Genomic DNA, 14,206 nt, shown 5'->3' with positions numbered 1-14,206 from the left:
CACTATAACTCTGTCTTTAGTAATACACTCTGATTTTTCCACTTACCATTTGTAGAAAAAACCCAATTTTTTTCCTAAAACCACTTTTCCTTAAAAATGATGTAGTTTTAAATAGTGTTGAGGAAATATTTTTTAATTCAGTTGCATCATCTGTGTAACTTCTGTGGTTGTGAGTAATGTGGTCAACTGAAGTTCAAGTCAGAGAAGTACTTACACCACCACAAACAATTATGAATTCTGTGTACAGGATGCATAGGTATTATTCATTATATGTATTTTCTGTCTTTTTCCTGGGTAGCTTAATGTTCCTTGTGACTCTGACTTTGGAAATCTATAGAGTTTTAAATGTGTAACTGCCTTGGCTGCATTCTGTTAACTGTATTTTGGAGCATGGTAAGGAACACATTGTATATTTGTGTGTCAGGTGAGAATAGAAATATGCAGGTTACAGATTCACAGAATGCTGAAGGCAGGCAGCTGTCCCCCTCCTCCTTAAAATCCTTCACTACCTGTAGCCAGTTAACAAAATAAAGGTGGATGCCACATGACCACAATGCGTGTGCCCTTGAGCAGAGATCTGAGCAGTGCAATCTTTCATGGGTTTGAGTGGCTGGGAAGTACTGACGGCTGAACTAAAAAAAAAAATAATTCTGCTTTGGGAAGTTATATAGAATCTCCCTTCTACTGCTTTTTATGCTGTTCTGGTCAGGGTTGCTGTGAGCATGGGGTATCCTGAGCTGCTGGGATCACTGGGTACACCTGACTTGTGCATGATGTGAAATGCAAGAGACATGCTGCTCCTTGAAAATAATCAAGACTTAATCCTAAATGCTTGTTTTTCTCTGCAGCAGTAGGATTTCATTGTAAGTGTCAGGTAAAAGATGACAGAAGGTCATGACTCATAATTGCCACTTATTTCACTGCTAACATGAATATTAAAGACATGATGAATGGATGGCAGCCTGAGATCTAAATCTTTTTTTTCCACTTTGGTACAACCAGTGAATATGGATTGTGAAAATATGTCTTTTTTTTTTCTTCTTCTTCTGTTTTAGGGGTTTTGTGTACGATAGCCGAAACAATTTACAGATGCGAGGTTTGGTCGTGCTGCTTATTTCCAAAGCTGCTGGACCCAGCACAGCAGACCTCTCTTTCCAGCACGACATGGTCAGTGGAATTTATTCCAGGTATGTATGCTAAGGTGTATTTGATGGGCAATTTCTTGGTGATATCAAAGCATTGTAAGTTCACCTGTCAAGGAAAATCAATATTTCCCTAATCACAAAGCTTTGTTCCTCAGGTTTATTGTAAGCTTTCCAGTGAAAAGCATTTCCTACTCTTTGTGTAACTCTTATTGTATCTAGTTGTGGGGTTTTGGGCACAACCAAATTGAAAACATTTGGGTCAAGATAGTTAGTTGAAAGTTTACATTAAGAAGTACTCAGAATAAAAAAAAAACCCAATGCTAGAAAAGATTTTTAAATAAAGTATTTTCATTTTGATTTCCTCCAATGTTATTTGGGTACACCTGTTTACTAGAAATTTCTGAGTGAGATGCCAGCCTTGTGGGACACCAGCTGGTCTCACTGAGCACAGAAGTTTTTGTATAGCCTGTTTGGAGGGTGTTTTCCCATGCAGCAGCAGTGTAGAATAAAGTTTTTACCTCCCACATGTCACAGCAGGTTTACTGAACCTGCCATTATGGTTCCTTAGGCTCTCACTGAGATATTTCAGCTTCATTGAGTTCCTAAATATTTTGTAAGCTTTTAAACTAAATTTCTTAATCTAGTAACATCAGTAATGAAAATCAGTGGTTGCTCTCCTTTGTATATTTGATAGTGAATTATTCTGTTGAAGCAAGTCATGACATCTGTTGAAAAATTGTAAACTTTGAATTTTTTAAAAACCTTTTGAAAATTTGTGTGTTGCTTGGTTGAGGAAACAAGACTTGCATTTTTGTTAATTGTGTTTCTGACCTCTGTAATACACTGAAGGAAGATGCACAAGCTTAATCACATGTTTGCATCAGGTTTTGTTTCAAAATGCAGAGGTAGTACAGAACTGGAAAGACAGAACAGATAAAAATTTTAAAATCTGTGTAGTGTCTTAAAATAGCAGAGAAGGAAAATATATATGAATTTGTACAGGCAGAAATAAGTAAGAAAAAGGATAAGGCTGTAAAGCAGGCTTGTTATGGAAAGCCATGTTGTCCTTTTGGCTGTTTAATTCCATTCTTATTTTGCTTCATCCGTAATGTCCCCTTAGGGTTGTAAAATTTTTATATTTATATGCAAATGATGCTGTATGAAAGCATAATTCTAGTTAGTTAATTATGGCACAGGAGGTATTTTAGTTTGTTTTGTAAATGATTAAAAAAGTTTTACCTTAAGTATGCCTCATGAAAGGAGAGAAAAAGCATTATTTTGTTGATAACTAAGTTCTTGAGTATGCTGATTCTGACCATGGAGGTAAAGTTTGAGCATTTAAAGCTGCCGTTGGGAAGGTGACTAGTGGAAGTATTCATTAAGGAGCAAATAAGACCTTGAATTAATAATGAGCCATTTGGTGTAAATGGACATCATTGGAATGATGCCAGTTCAACCAGCTGAAAATCTAGCCTAATAATCTAAGTTTGAGCAAGTCAATAGCCATTATAATATCTAGTTCAGAGTTACAAAGGTATGCCAAAAACAAAGCAGCTTCGAATACGCCCACACAGGTTCACTCAAGGTTCATTACTGTCTGCAAAAGTGATGACTGTGGAGTTGTTAATTTGAATGGATTTTCAATGACACTTTAAGTCCTGCAACATGGTGTAGATACAAGCAAATATGCCACTGCATTTTTTCATTTTGTGTCATAATGGTCAGTTCTTGCCCTCTACCGAAGTCACTGTGGGTTTTGGCTTTGGAGTTCTTTCTTTATTTAAGGTACTTTTCCAACTGCACTTATTTAAATGTGAGTCTAATTTCTGATTTCTATTTCTCCATTGTATATAGCTAAGAGAATAGATAGCTTGTAAAGCTGAGATCTTAAAGGGTTTTTGTGATATTTTTAACATGTATTACAAGCAGTGTTTTACAAACTGCCCTCTCCTGAAGACGAACAAAAGGATGTTGTTTTCCATTAGTGCATTTTTGTCTGCTGTCTTGGTTGCAATGTTAATTATATGTGGTTTGTGTATATTTGACATATATATCAAAGACAAAATATATCCCTCAGTGATATGAAGTGAAGAAATATGCTTAATCCTTTATTGCTTATATGTCTTCAGCTTTGGATAGTATTTTTTGGAAATAGATTCTCACAGATTTTCAGCTCAGCTGTAATCTATACAGCTCTTTTTGTTGCCATGCCATATAATTACTTCATCTTTATATATAATGTTTTGCTGGAAATATTATTTCTGGCACTGTAATGAGCATCTTCACTGCCTGATACTTACATGCTGTGAACATTATATTGTGGACTATTAACTGGGATATGGCTGACTTGATTTTAAGATACTTAGTAGTGATTAATTAATTGCATTTCTGAAATCTGAGCATGAGCTAAGTTGTTCCAGTACTTGTCAGCAACTGCACCAACCCAGTCTTTCTTTTCCCAGTGTTTATGTTGGAATCAGTTCTTTGCTGTATTTAAATATTCAGTCCTGCAGTAGATAGCCAGGTTACATCAGTCCTCTGTAACTGGTACTACACTAAATGTATAATCTGTGACCAGGAAGATGTAGCACTGTGATAACCATTTAACTTGAAAAAACACAAAAAAACCATGGTAGACCTTTTCATCCTGGAATTTGGCACATTCTGCATAGCCTCTTCTCACTATTTAATATTCTTAAATCACAATAAAGCAATACAAAAATTAAAATTAAACCAGAAAGATACTGAGAGCTGAATTTGGAATAGAAAAAAAAAATATCCTATTTTCTTGTTCTCTAGATATGTCAATTCAAAGGACAATTGACCTAAATGTATAAAAATAGATGATCTAGCTTCCTGGCTGGCATCTGTTTTTCACTGGTACATAATGGAACAAAACCAATGCCTGCTACCAGAGAACAATCTTTTCCAGAATAATGAGGATTACAATTTAGGTAGTTACAGGAGCAGGACTAGTGTAGTTAAATGGTGCTGCCTCTGGCCAGCATTGCCTTCAGCTTTAGCACTTCATAATTTGCAAGAGTCGTGATCTGCCTGCATTAATCTGGGGCCGTGGGGGTCATTGTGTGCAAGGGTATCATAGTAACTGCTGGTTGCCTTATGAGCCATGCTGAAGATAAGGGAGGAAGTGTTATAAAAGCCTGCCTGGCATGCTTTATGCTGTACAGCCACCTCCCTATCGTGTTGGCAGCAGCCTGACTTTATTCCTATTGGCGAGGAAAAGAACCTGGCTTTGCTTCCAGCTCAGCACCAGTGATCCCAAAAGAGGATGAAGAGAAGTAGCAGCATGATAAACAGCTCAATTTCAGCTGCTGGACAGATTTCCTAAATTAAAACTTTCTGCTGGTCTCTTAGCATTAAAGAAAATATTTCCTTGGCTACAGAAGCATTGCAAATATAAGGATCAATTGTAGTGCTCAGTACAGAGTGTGCAAACAGTATTGTGTAAGAGTTGATGTCATTGCCTGTGCTCAAGCAAAGCATGCATCCCATAGTCCCTTGGAAGTCCTTACTCCTGTGCTAAAGAGAAAGCAGAACTCACATTGGGTTTAAGCAGAATCGAATTAACAATAATTTATCATGCTAATAGTATTAGAGAGTGCCTCAGATGTGACACAGGAGGCTAGAGCTTTATAAGGGCTTTGAGATCCCTTTCCTAACTGGTGATTATACTTGAGTCTGACGGTGCATTGCCTTCTCTCAGAGCAAAGCTCACGTGGATAGTGAAGTATGCAGCTTGCTGTTATTTTACTTTGCTGCTGGTAGTGAGGTTTGTAATTGAAACTCCAGGATCATGTGGTTTCTGAACAGTGACAGCTTTATGCTTCATGGTGGAGCTAGATTCTCACAGTTGAAGATACCAAGACTGGCTTGGGTCCTCTCTCAAAGTACCCAAAGGGGTGTCTTTTTCTGTTCACATCTGGCACTGCCAGACACTACTGCCTGGGGACTGAGGGATCTCCTTGCCTTTATACTGAGTAATAAATGCCTGACATAGCTTCTGTATTGCAGCTTAGAATGCAAGTGACACCAAAGAACAAATTTGGGCTATCTCTTCAGCCCTCAGCATCCTTGACTCTAACATAGCAAGTTATTTTCTTCCCTCTGTTTTGCCTTTTTTCTTTTGGTTTTTTTTTTTCCTAATTAGTGACAATTTTAAAAATACCCTCTAGTATTGACATCCATTGAGTCAGCTCTGCAGATTTCCTTGGATGCTTGTCAGAGGTTTAAAGCAATCCTTTTTTCAGTCAAATCTACCAGGGCATCCACACTGGTGGATCCTATGGCCATTGACAAGCAAAGACCTTCTAATCATTATTCTATATTAAAATTGAATTTCAATACGGAATATTGAAATTGAAATTGAATTTCAGTTCTGTACTATCGATACTGGACTCTGTCCTTGCACCTTCTTCCTCAGGATGCTACAGCTGACCTTTCATCACTTTGCAAGCTGAACATGCTTTACTACAAGAAGGTACTCACTGGATAAACTTGTCTCAGAATCAGAATCCTTCCTGCTACTTGGAAGAGTGGTGGCAATACTGTAGTGACAGGAATCGTGAACATAGATACCTTGTCCATAGTGTTTTAGTAATTATTTTGGAACAGCACTGATGCTGATTCCAATGAAAGCCCAATTTAAGAGTAAGCTGGCAGCAGATGCCAAATCCTTGTTATGGTGGTGAGTCTTTTTTCTTGCCATGTTCCAATACTAAGTTGTTGTGAGTACCCTTTTTTGGAGGTGCACACACACGTAGGGGTCACAGAGTGATTTCGCATGCTCTTTGTCATTGTGGCCATATCACAGTAATCTTCTAACCTACTCGAAGGAACACGTAAAACTTGAATCCAGATCTTAACCAGAGGATTCATTCACCCTTAGGTTTCTTTTTCTCTGAATGTTTCTTTGATTACAAAGAAGTCAGAGGGGGTAGGTGTCTTTCTAAGGACTGTAAGGACAGAGGACATAGTGATCTGTCACTCTGCAGTTCTATCTAGGTTTCACCCAGCTTCTTGCTAGATAGGAAAACAAAGCTTTTGCCTTAACTTTATTTCCTTTCCTGTATTCCAAAGAGCTTTATGCCATTTTCAAAGAAAGTTTGACCTTCCATGAACCTCCTTTAGGGTTAACCAGATGATGCCGATAGGTTCACAGTATAATTCAAGTTGAAAGGGATATCAGGAGGTCTGTAGACCCACCTCCTTCTGAAAGCAGAGTCAGCAATGAGGTCGGATTCATCTAGCTTTCTTCATGAAGGTCAGGTCTTTCAAGAAGAGAGTCTTCTTCACAAGGTGATAATCAAGATGTGTTTTAAACAGATGAGTGAGCATTCTACCTCCAGCTTGTAGCCTCGGCTCTGTGTCTAATAGTGTCACTGGTGTGCATTCATGACTATGGAGCTCACAAGAGGCTACACTAATGTTGGCATAATTTAGCCTGTTAGGTGTCTTTATGGTCATTTGTCAGCTGAAGTATCCAAAGAACTTTGCATCCCAAGATTTTCAGAATTAGAAATGGTGACTGTGAGAAATTACCTACTTTAGGAACACAAGCCTAAAGGTGTTGTCTGTCTTAGGGATATGCCACTGTGTATTAGGGACAAATTGCTATGTATTAATGGGGACACTGGGAATCTCTTCTATTTCTCACAGGTGACAGCTTACCATCTGCAGCTCTATCCGTTCTTCTCGAAAACCCATGCCATGGCAGCCGTAACAGAGGTGGTACTGTGCTTGTTCGATCAGTCTTTAATTGCTGTATGCATGCGGAGCACTCAGGCTGCCTCCAGGGAATCTAATCTTGTGTGAATGATGGTCCTTGGACGACTCCAGTCTGCAAAGATAAATATGGACTAGTGTAGTCAAAAGCTCAGAGGTAATACGCTGATTATAGTATGCTTTTGAGACTTGCAGTCTGCAAAAATATGCACAAATGAACATTGGTTGGTTGACTTATGCCTGTGACCTGGACTGCGGTAGGACTGCGATTTTATGGGTGAGAAGAATCTGAAATGGCAATACTTTGCTTTATGTATTTAGCATGACAGCATATGAGGTGTGAGGACACCTTCTCTGGAAATTGGGAAGATGTAAAAGGTGTTCCACGTTGAGTGAAAACCAGAATAAATGCTGCATGAGGGTATGCACCTTTGGCTCTGCATTCCCTGAGAGCTGCAGTTATTGGCAAGTAGCTTCTGTCCTGTTCTTGTGAATGCAGCCAAGCAGCTGAGAGATGCTAATGCTCGGGTGACTCAAATCTCCAGTCAGAGTAGATGGCTCCAGGAAGCAAAGGGCTGCCTTCTGCTTTAGGAACAGGTCAGTCCTCTCTGGGAAAGCAGGTCTTTTACTGTGTAAGTTGTATCTTCACTTGCTCAGCTCACCTGTGATTTTTTGTCAGCAGCTTCCTCCTGTAGACACGTTGAAAGATGCTTGTAATTTTAAATAGTTGTTTAAATGCTTTCCAACTGGAATGTGTCTCCACATTAATCTAGATGTGTTTATCTATGGAAAGAAATTAGATAGTCCCCATTTAAAAGAAAGAAAGGAAAAAGCAAATACATTACAAAGCCTCCTGGCTAGTTAGCCATGGGAAACATGAGTAAATTTTGGTGAAGGAGGTGAGGTTTATTGTATTCCTAGAGTGTAAATGACACTTAAAGGTTGCTTTGACCTGTTTGCTGTTAAATTTTACAAAAGCCTTCTTTTTACCTTGCATGGTGTCGGTATATCTGTGGACAAAATCTCTTTGAGAGTTATTGTAAAAGGTAAAACACAAATGAAATAAAACAAAAGAAAGATCATACAAATTATGATTTCAGTGCCTACAAGAATACAACGAGCACAAGTGTGTGACTCTTCACCTCATTACAGATCTTGCCCTTCTTTCAATTTCCGTACTCTGAACTGCATAAGGTGTTAACTTCAGAGATTGGATTTGACTGTTTCTTACCTTCATATTTTCAAGTAAAAAAATGATTCCTAACTCTACAATGGAATTTTATCATGTGAAGAATACTTTCATATTTGTAAGAAGTTGTGGGTTTGTTTTTTTTTTTCCATTACTACTTTTCTGGGTTTACTAGTAATGGAAACTAAATTAAATTTACCTTGACCTGGTGCAATGCAGAGGGAGTGGCTGTGAACCAAAGTTTGGGAGACCTCATGCTCCATTGCACCTATCCCCATCAATGACTGCTAAATCATGGTGGAACATGTTTAAACAAAATAAAAAGTGTTAAATTAGAAAAATGTAGTAAGACCAATAGTGTATGTAGAAACTCAAATCTCAAAGAAAGCAGAGGTGTTATCTTTTGTGTGATGTAAGTATTCAGCCTGAGAGTTTTAGTACAGTGTAGCTGTTGCACTTTAAATTCACTCTGGCTTATTGCACACAAGCCCTGGGTCTCAGCTGCAGATATTGCAGAGATTAATCTTATTAATGGAACTGCTAATTGGTGTTTGACTTCTAATTATAGTAACAATAGGCCATAACAATCAATCCTCACCTTTACTGGGGCACATTAGGACTCTTTATCATAAAAATGATTTCCTTTGGGACTTAACTGTTCTTATTTCTATCTTCTGGAAGGCTGGCTTTCAGCAAAGGTACAGTATCCCAACTAGCAAGTACTTTGGAAGCTTAGCTAATTAACTGGTAGAGAAAATGCATGGTCCTAAAATATTCAATATCTAAGTACATTAAGAAGTACAATGCTCTTGACAAAATTGTTTGAAAGATAATGGGAAAAGTATGTCAAAATATGAGCAGTGATGTCTTTTATAATCTTAAAGAAATATGTAATTTTGTCTCCCAGTCCTTGGTAGCTTTTCCATAGCTTTTAGTGAGAGGAAATCCAAGCAGTTATTCTAAATTATTCTATTTAGTTTTTTCTCTCCAGGATAAATCTTGTGAGATTCATCATCTCATTTACAAGATGAGTCTCAGGAGATGAAAAGCACATACAACTTGATTACATATTCCTATTGATCATCTTCCATCCACAACAATAAAAATCAACTCCAAATACAAATCTAACAATATTACTAATTCATTACAACTGGTACTTTTCTTCATTAACTTTTATTGTTTTCAGCATACTTAGCATGTGCAAATACAGCAATTATATGTTGAACAAGAAAAGGTCTTCTCCTTACATTGTAGGATAAATAAAAAGGCTCTGCATTAGAGCTGATCAAAGCCTGTTCAGAGATATAGCTTAAATCTTGTTCAAAATAAGTCTTTATAGCACTAGATAACTGGGCATGGTAAACTCAGGATGTACATCACTAAGTGTGTTTGGTTTCCCTTTTAAAAAAGAAGTAATTTTCAATATCAGAGAAAGCATGGTAGGGATGGTTTACCTTGGAAAAAATGTAATGGCGCCCCTGTCTGTCTGTCCAGCCCTCCCTTTTCTTGGCGCTTCTTCCTCCCACTGTTTATGAAGTGAGAACTGGACTGCCACAATGTGCAGCATAGCATACAAAACCAGAGCAGCACTGGTGGGGTTCTGCAGTGGGTCAGGAGCAAAGCCCTGCTTTCACCCCAGTGGGAGCTTTTCAAAGAAAGGCCAGGTGACCTGTGGGTAACAAGGCCTGCCACAGCCTTCCTGGGACATGGCATGGCCACACACCAGAGCACCTCACCAGAACTGTGTTTGCTGTAAAACCTTTCCCTTGAAACAATTTTCTACTTGAGAACTTTCACATTTCCTTTACAAAAAATATCATGGTATTTGTGAAGAGAAATTTCCAACCACCACCTAAGTACAATCCAGTGCTGTGATGGAAGCACACAACAGCTTTGGGGACTGCTTAGCCATCAGAACTATGGCATCAGTGTGACCAACTGCTTCACTCCAAATTCTTAAATAACTGTATCTATATAATTTATTTGTCCTACAGTCCCAAAATATTTCCCTTGCTTTTCTACCTGCTGAAGTACCACCAATCATTTTTCTGTCCTATTAACATCTCCCTTGACAAATTTTACAATGCAGTTGTCCAGTTTCAATACAAATCTCTGCAATTCTTGGAAAATTGTAGCAATATGGAGTTAAGTATTACAAGGCATACTGCACCAATTAATTTATTTTCTTGGTATGATTTGGTCAGTACTCTGATATAAGGTAACTGAAGAGATTACAACATCTGCTGAGGTGAAGTTGAGAACTCCGCAAATATATGTATATGAAAATGAGACTGTATAAAGATTACGCAATGTTCTTTCTCTTCCACTTGAAATAATGGCATGTTCCGGACCCTAATCACATTAAGTGAATGAATATTTCTTGTGGCTTCATTGGTATCTGGCCTTTAACCTTTAGTAGATTTTCGTGTGCAATTTGACTGCCCTGAGATGCTTCTAGAGAAAACAATAATAAAAAAGAAAGGCAGCAGTAGTATGTTGGTGGTGTAGACAGGGTGCTGTACAGCAAAACTTGGTTATTTTTAATATATTCCAGTGTAAAGGTGGGTGTATGAGTTCATAGATAAGAGTGATTGATGATTTGAGAAGAGGAATAAGGAGCTGGAGAACAAGGGATAAAGATTTCAAGAATATGAATGCAATATGGTATTCTCACTGTGTTGCATTTGAGAAGGTGCTTATGCAGTCAAAAGGGAAATCAGAAAGATGATAGGTTTTTTCATAGGGTTTGCAGCAATTCAAAACTTATGATCAACAGTGCCAGCATGATTGGTATATGTGAAATTTTGTGAGCTTGATTGCCTGGTTCCTGAAGTCCCTTTAAGTATTTGGAGTTGCAGTTTTTAATTTTTCCAAAGACTTGGCCAAATTTATGTACATTTTTGTGGACAGAGAAGATGCAGCCAAATAAATTATGCATCTATTATTGCCAGAAAGGGAAGAAACATAAACAAATTCTATTTTATGCTATGTAGTATTTCTGATTCCTTTCTTGTAATTGCTATGTTTCACCTAGACACTGCTGCATGGAAAGCTTGCTTCAGTCTCTTATAGCTGAAATTTCATTCTGGCTTTTGATATCCATGCAACAAAAGTCAGTACCAAAAGTCCAGCTGCAAATAGATGTTCCAGTAGGCAAATTAAGTTCTATCAAAGTTCCAGTATTAGCTGCAGTCAGGAAAAGATCCTATTTTGAGCACTCTGGTAGGAATTCTGCAGAAATAAAGCTTGCTCTTGAAGGTGGCTTGTTAGCATATAGCTGTGTCTCCATCATCACTTGCTTGGGGTTAATGTTGCTTGAATTGGTTGATGTCATTTTATCCCTTCTTAAAGTGTGTAGGTTGAATCATTCTGGGATGAAAGAACCAAAAAATGAAAGTGTGAAATTTTCAGATACCTTATATTTTAATAAGGTAAAAATAGATGGAAATTGTGCCAATGGTATAATAGTAAGTCATTTTTTTAATCAAAGGACACATTTTTCTCAATATCACACCGTATGCCATTTGCATAAAGTATATATGAATAATAATGACAAAACTTTGCAGACCTCAACAGCACCAAATGCTTGTTTCTGTGCTGATATGGTCCCAGAAGCAGCAGTCGTTGCCTTGCTCCAAAAGGTTTATTATCCTTTCCCTGCTGGCAATTCTGTCAACACACCTGGTGTAAGGAGCAAGGTCTCTGAGAAGTCTGCTGTCTCCCTTTAGCTATTAGTCTCTTTCCTTGTACATGGCAGGCAATACCCATCTGCTGCATACTTCTGCTTTGTGAAAAGCAAAAGTATTCCCATAAAAAAAAAATAATGTATGGTATTAATGTCCCTATCCAATTCTGAACATTGAAGGTTTAGGAGGGGAGAGGAGAGCACTTGTGATAACCATACTTTTAATTGCTGATTAACAGAAATGTACATACAACTGCTCAGAATACAACAGGTTTATTTCATAGTAGGAGCTATCTGTGGTTGTGCAACCAGTATGTTTGGATTTTTTTTTATCCCCTCTGTATCTTGGATATTTATGGGTATTTCAGAATTCACAGTAATTGTTATATAAGCATGATAAAAAAAAATATATAGTTATAAAATAAACCCCAACCCTATGTGGTACACTGTATTCTAGTGATTCACATTTTATTTTTAATGGCTTTTTCTTGTGCAGTTAGACATATGAACAATCTATTCTCTTAACAGGACTGCTCATTTATCAAGTGTTCATTCTTCATGGCATAAAAAAGGTTACCTTCTTTTTGCTCTCACATAAAAAGGTTCCATGTATTTCAGGTGTCATTAGTACTAGAGATTTAATGTCAAGGTTAGTGCACCTTATCTTTCAGCTACATTGAATACAATTACAGACAAACTCTTCAGAGAGAATTCAGAGAAAAACTGGAAGTAATAAGTCAAGCTGGCAGTCTCAGAATAGCTGACAGTGCACAGGAATGGGAGTTTCTCTTAAAAATGGTTCCAACTGTCTCCCATAGTCATTGCAAATAAAATCATCGACATGCTTCAGTCTTGCAGGGCTGAGAAACAACTAATAAAATATAGGAAAAATTATTTTTCATAAAATTAATTGTTAGTAGCTTATTTCTTGCACTTACCTGTAAGACCTTTTATTTCCCTTCATATCTTTTTAGCTGGTTTTAGTGCAGGTATTTAAATATTTTGACTAAATAAACCACAGAGTAGTTGAAACTATTTTTAAACCATGATGTGAAATTTCTTATGGAATAGACGCATGAGATGTAGTTGGAGGATACGCGTTATTGAGGGCCTATAGAGCAAATATGGGTAATCCTGGATGGATGGGCACCCTGGGTGTGGCCCACAAGCAGTCTGGCTGATACATCCTGCCATTATATGGGAAGGAATGTTGTTCATTTCCATAGCAAAATATGTGATTTTCTCCATCATCATGTTCCTTTTGATTTCTACGGGGGTGATAGCAAGGTCATCCAGTCTACAAATGAATCCTTTGGTTCATGTCTCATCTTTTGAGGGTTTTGGTCAACATATGTTATTTAGTTCTGAGTCTTACTGTCTGTCTTTGCATAGTGTATCCTACCATCACATTTTCTGTTCTGAGTCTTACTGTCTGTCTTTGCACATTTTCCTAAAGCTGTGCTACAGCAGCTGTTTCCAAACCTTTTGATCACCTCCTGTCTTGCCATTTTTTGACTCTTGTTTCCAATATCTAAAACTTGTTCACTTCAGTAAGCCTGAAGGAAGGCCTTCATGCTTACTCCATTGTAAACTCTTCTTGGCTTGCTCTTCTTTCACCCCATGAGTTTTAAATTTTTATCTAATTTTTCTTTGTCTATTAGAAATATAATACATTTGTTTTAAGGAAACAGCAGTTGTTCTGTTGTTTCTAATCCAGTTGCAGTTGTGCAGAGGTGGGCTTTCTTGTGAGCATTTTTTTTTTGAAATGGCTGCTGCTGTTCATTTTTGAATTAACATTGCAGAATTTAAACTTAGTCTGAATTGTCTAGAAAGTTAGCATGGAAATAACTCTATAAAACTTCTGTTTGATGTTTTCTATGTTCTGTTTAGACCTTTAAATTAGCTTGATACCCTTCAGGTTGTATAATGAATCAGAGCTTACATTTGTTTCACGTTGCACAGGTTTCATATTTGCTTCATATTTGCTTGGTGTCTGCTTGCAGAAGTGCCAGCTTGTTAGGATAAGTGGTTTTGTCAGTAATAAAATGAGTTGTACAAAGGACAGGTGGTAGGATGAACTTTTTGCAAAATATTGTTGTTAACAAAATGCAGTAAACGTTTTTTTTACCAGAGTACCTGTTCAGTTGTCGTAAGACTGGCATTGCCTGGAATTAATGGAATTCTTTTTCATTTTGTAAACATTTTTTCTAAGACTCTATTAAATAAAATTTGCTTTTTGTCTTTCAAACAATTTCAAAACACAGATAAAATTTGTTGGTCAGTTTAACTAAGAAATTTTGTAAGTGGATTGTCTGGAGATGTGCTGTTGACATTGCTATATGTTCTTTAGCCACTGGCTAAGCATTCATTGAGGATGCAAGAAGTTCAGGTTTAGCTTTCCCGAGAATTTGAAAGGATGCAAAAGTACTCCTCTGTCTGAAGTTT

At 37.5% G+C, this 14,206-nt stretch overlaps 1 protein-coding gene across 1 annotated transcript in view; it reads left to right on the top strand.

The window, feature by feature from the left end:
* The first annotated feature begins 722 nt into the window (after positions 1–722).
* PDSS2 (decaprenyl diphosphate synthase subunit 2) overlaps positions 723–14,206 on the top strand; it is a 64,108-nt gene continuing 50,624 nt past the window's right edge. The window contains exons 1-2 of the mRNA XM_031066713.1: positions 723–727; positions 1,056–1,187. Coding sequence (XP_030922573.1) covers positions 723–727; positions 1,056–1,187 — 137 coding nt within the window. The remainder of the gene's footprint in view (positions 728–1,055; positions 1,188–14,206) is intronic.

Source organism: Geospiza fortis, unplaced genomic scaffold (genome assembly GCF_000277835.1).
Source record: "Geospiza fortis unplaced genomic scaffold, GeoFor_1.0 scaffold98, whole genome shotgun sequence".
NCBI lineage: Eukaryota > Metazoa > Chordata > Aves > Passeriformes > Thraupidae > Geospiza > Geospiza fortis.
This window is presented reverse-complemented; position numbering and strand designations above follow the sequence as displayed.